Raw genomic sequence first — 2,895 nt, forward strand, 5'->3', positions numbered from 1 at the left:
AAAAAAAAAAAAAAAAAAGAATTTTCAACAAAACGGTTCAATTTCCAAACAGAAAGATAAATTCTTTAAAAACAATTTTGTATAGCCGATCAAAAATTCTATTTTTAACCAAAAAGATGAGTTTTCAAACAACAAGATTCATTTTCTATCGAAAAAGAAACATTATCAATAAAATTTCAGAATTCCTATTCAAACAGTTGAATTTTTAAATAAAAAAGATCGATTTTTTAACATAAACATTAATTTACTAACAAAAAGTCGCATGTTTAAACAAAATTCCAGAATTCTGAACCAAAACGTTAAAGTTTCAACAAAAAAAGATAAATATGTAAAAAAAAGATTAATTTACTACAAAAAAGAAGACTCTGTAAAGAATAATATTAATTTAATACCAAAAAAGACCAATTTTCAAAAAAAAATTCCCATTTTTAATCTAATAGATGAATTTTTAAACTAAAATATTAATTTTCTATATATATAAAAAAAAAAACATTTTCTAACAAAATTCAAGCATTCTCAACCAAGATGTTGAATTTTCAACTAAGAGAGATAAATTTTTAAACAAAAGCATGGTGATCGTTTTAATCGGCGAAATAAATTCCCGGTCATTGCCCGGTAGGCAAAAATTTTTCACGGTCAATGAATATTTTCGACTGTAACAATATTTTTAATTTAATAAAATTCTTTAATTAAGAATATATTATTCTGAAGTTATTTTCCCGTTGAAAATAGTTTATAAAGTTTTAGTCAGACGTTCACATTTTTAAAATGATTCTATCCAAAATTTGCAGCTTTAAAGGCTTTTAATTCTTAATTGTTAAAGTCTTCAAAATAGCATTTTAAAATTGTTTAAATTAAAAATGTAAGTTTATTTTTAAAAAACCTAAAATGGAAATATTTTTCAACTAAATCATTTTTAAATTACACATTATAAACTGAAAAAAATTGAAAAAATTAAACTTTTAGTAAAAAAAAAATGCTTAACCAGAGATGCAAAATTAATTAAAATTATAGAATATTTAACTGGATTAATAGATACATTCTTAGTTAAAACAAAAAAAAAAAAAAACATTTTTAACCGAAAAATATCAAAAGAAAAATCAAATTCTCATTTTTCAACGAAAGAAATGAATTTTTAACCAAAACGATGAAGCTTTACCAAAAAATTAATTTTTATTAAAAGAGTTTAACACCAACCAAATAATTTTACTTCCAACCTAAAAAATTAATTTTTAACGAAAATGATAAATATTCAGCCGGAAAGATTAAATTTTTCACCAAAAAGAAGAATTTTTAAAAGAAAACCTGTCAAAGAAAAGGGGAACATGAACGAAATAGTTCAATTATCAATTTAAAAAGACAAATTTCTGTCGTAATTTTTGAATTTTTAACTATAAAAGCACAATTCCCAGTTAAAAAATTAACTTTCAAAATGAATAATTGGAATTTTCAAACAAAAAATTACTTTTTTTATTTTACCAAAAAAGATAAATGGCAATAAAAACTTAAATTTTAAGTTAAACAAAAAAAAATAATTAAATTTTGAGTAAAAAAAATTACCCCCCACCCCAAAAAAGAAAAAGAATTTTAAACAAAATTTTGAAAAACAGTAATAATATAAAGCTGCTTTTACAAATAAAGACTCATCAAGGTAATCCAAATTTAAATTGCAATTAAAAAAAAAAAAAAAGTTAATCAAGCTTTCGAAAAAAAAACCCTGGCTTAAATAAAATTTACTCCGGAAATATTGAGTTCCTTGAATGACGGCCAACAATTTTTCACCTCAAAAAAAATTAGCCTATTCCGAAATTTTGTAAACGTAACGACAAAACTATAAAAAAATCAATAATTAATAAATTTTCAATAATAAAAAAAAAGTAAATAAATCCGAAAAAAGAAGGAATAATTACCCAGGAGGGACAGCACCATAACCATTGGCAGACTGTGTAGCCGGATTATCGAATCTTGGCCTTTTTGGTGGTCCACTTGCTCCTGGTGGTCCTGCGCCTCGTTTCGCGGGCGCGCCGCCCCTTCCGCCCCTGCCACGGTCACCAAAACCACCGCCTCTTGGTCCTCCTGGACCTCCCCTTCCCCCGGGCGCTCCTCTGTGCAAATCAATTTTTATTATTCTCCTCAAAATATTCCCACAAGGTAAACTTATAAATTTTGTAAAAAAATAATTTAAAAAAATACTCCTCAAAATCTGTGAATCAACTGCTATCATAAAATTCGCACTTTTTTGTTATTATTGTATTCCTAAAACTTTCCACATAAAGGGGGAGGGTCGGTAAGGCCGGTTTTTGGCGTAATTTATTTTTGGATCAAAAAATCTGAAAAAATCATGGTAGTATCTTATAAGTATCACGAGTCGATTGCACGCTAAACGGACTACCCTCCACCCCCCAGCCAGCCCCCCCCCCCTACAAATATAGGAAACACCACTACTCACCAGCTGTATTTTCGAGAGATTTGACACTCTTAAACATGTATTCTGAGGTTAGCTCGGGTTTACTATGGTTTTCGGGGTCGCCGAATACAAATCTGGCGATAAAGGTCAGCGGACACCAGGTTCATAATCAGCGACCCCAAAAACCTATAACATATTTTTTTTTAATTTTTTTAACGGTTTTTCTCGATTTGACCTTCAAATAACCTTCAAATGACCTTGAACCTGAAGCGATAGAGTTCAACGGATGCCAGATTCGTAATTAGCGACTCCAAAAACCTATAACGTATTTTTTTGGATTTTTTTTTTACCGTCTTCTCTCGATTTGACCTTGAACCTGACCCCGAAAACCATAGTAAACCCGAGCTAACCTCAGAATACATGTTTAAGAGTGTCAAATCTCTCGAAAATACAGTTGGTGGGTAGTGGTTTATCCTATATTTGTAGGG

General features: G+C 28.8%; 1 protein-coding gene across 2 annotated transcripts in view; it reads right to left on the minus strand.

The window, feature by feature from the left end:
* The window catches only part of LOC117166998 (glycine-rich cell wall structural protein 1.0-like), a 39,331-nt gene that overhangs the window by 23,870 nt on the left and 12,566 nt on the right, over positions 1-2,895 (minus strand). For both annotated transcript variants that reach the window (XM_033351528.1, XM_033351527.1), the window contains exon 5: positions 1,911-2,105. In XM_033351528.1, the coding sequence (XP_033207419.1) occupies positions 1,911-2,105 (195 nt within the window). The remainder of the gene's footprint in view (positions 1-1,910; positions 2,106-2,895) is intronic.

This window comes from Belonocnema kinseyi, chromosome 2, assembly GCF_010883055.1.
Source record: "Belonocnema kinseyi isolate 2016_QV_RU_SX_M_011 chromosome 2, B_treatae_v1, whole genome shotgun sequence".
Lineage (NCBI taxonomy): Eukaryota > Metazoa > Arthropoda > Insecta > Hymenoptera > Cynipidae > Belonocnema > Belonocnema kinseyi.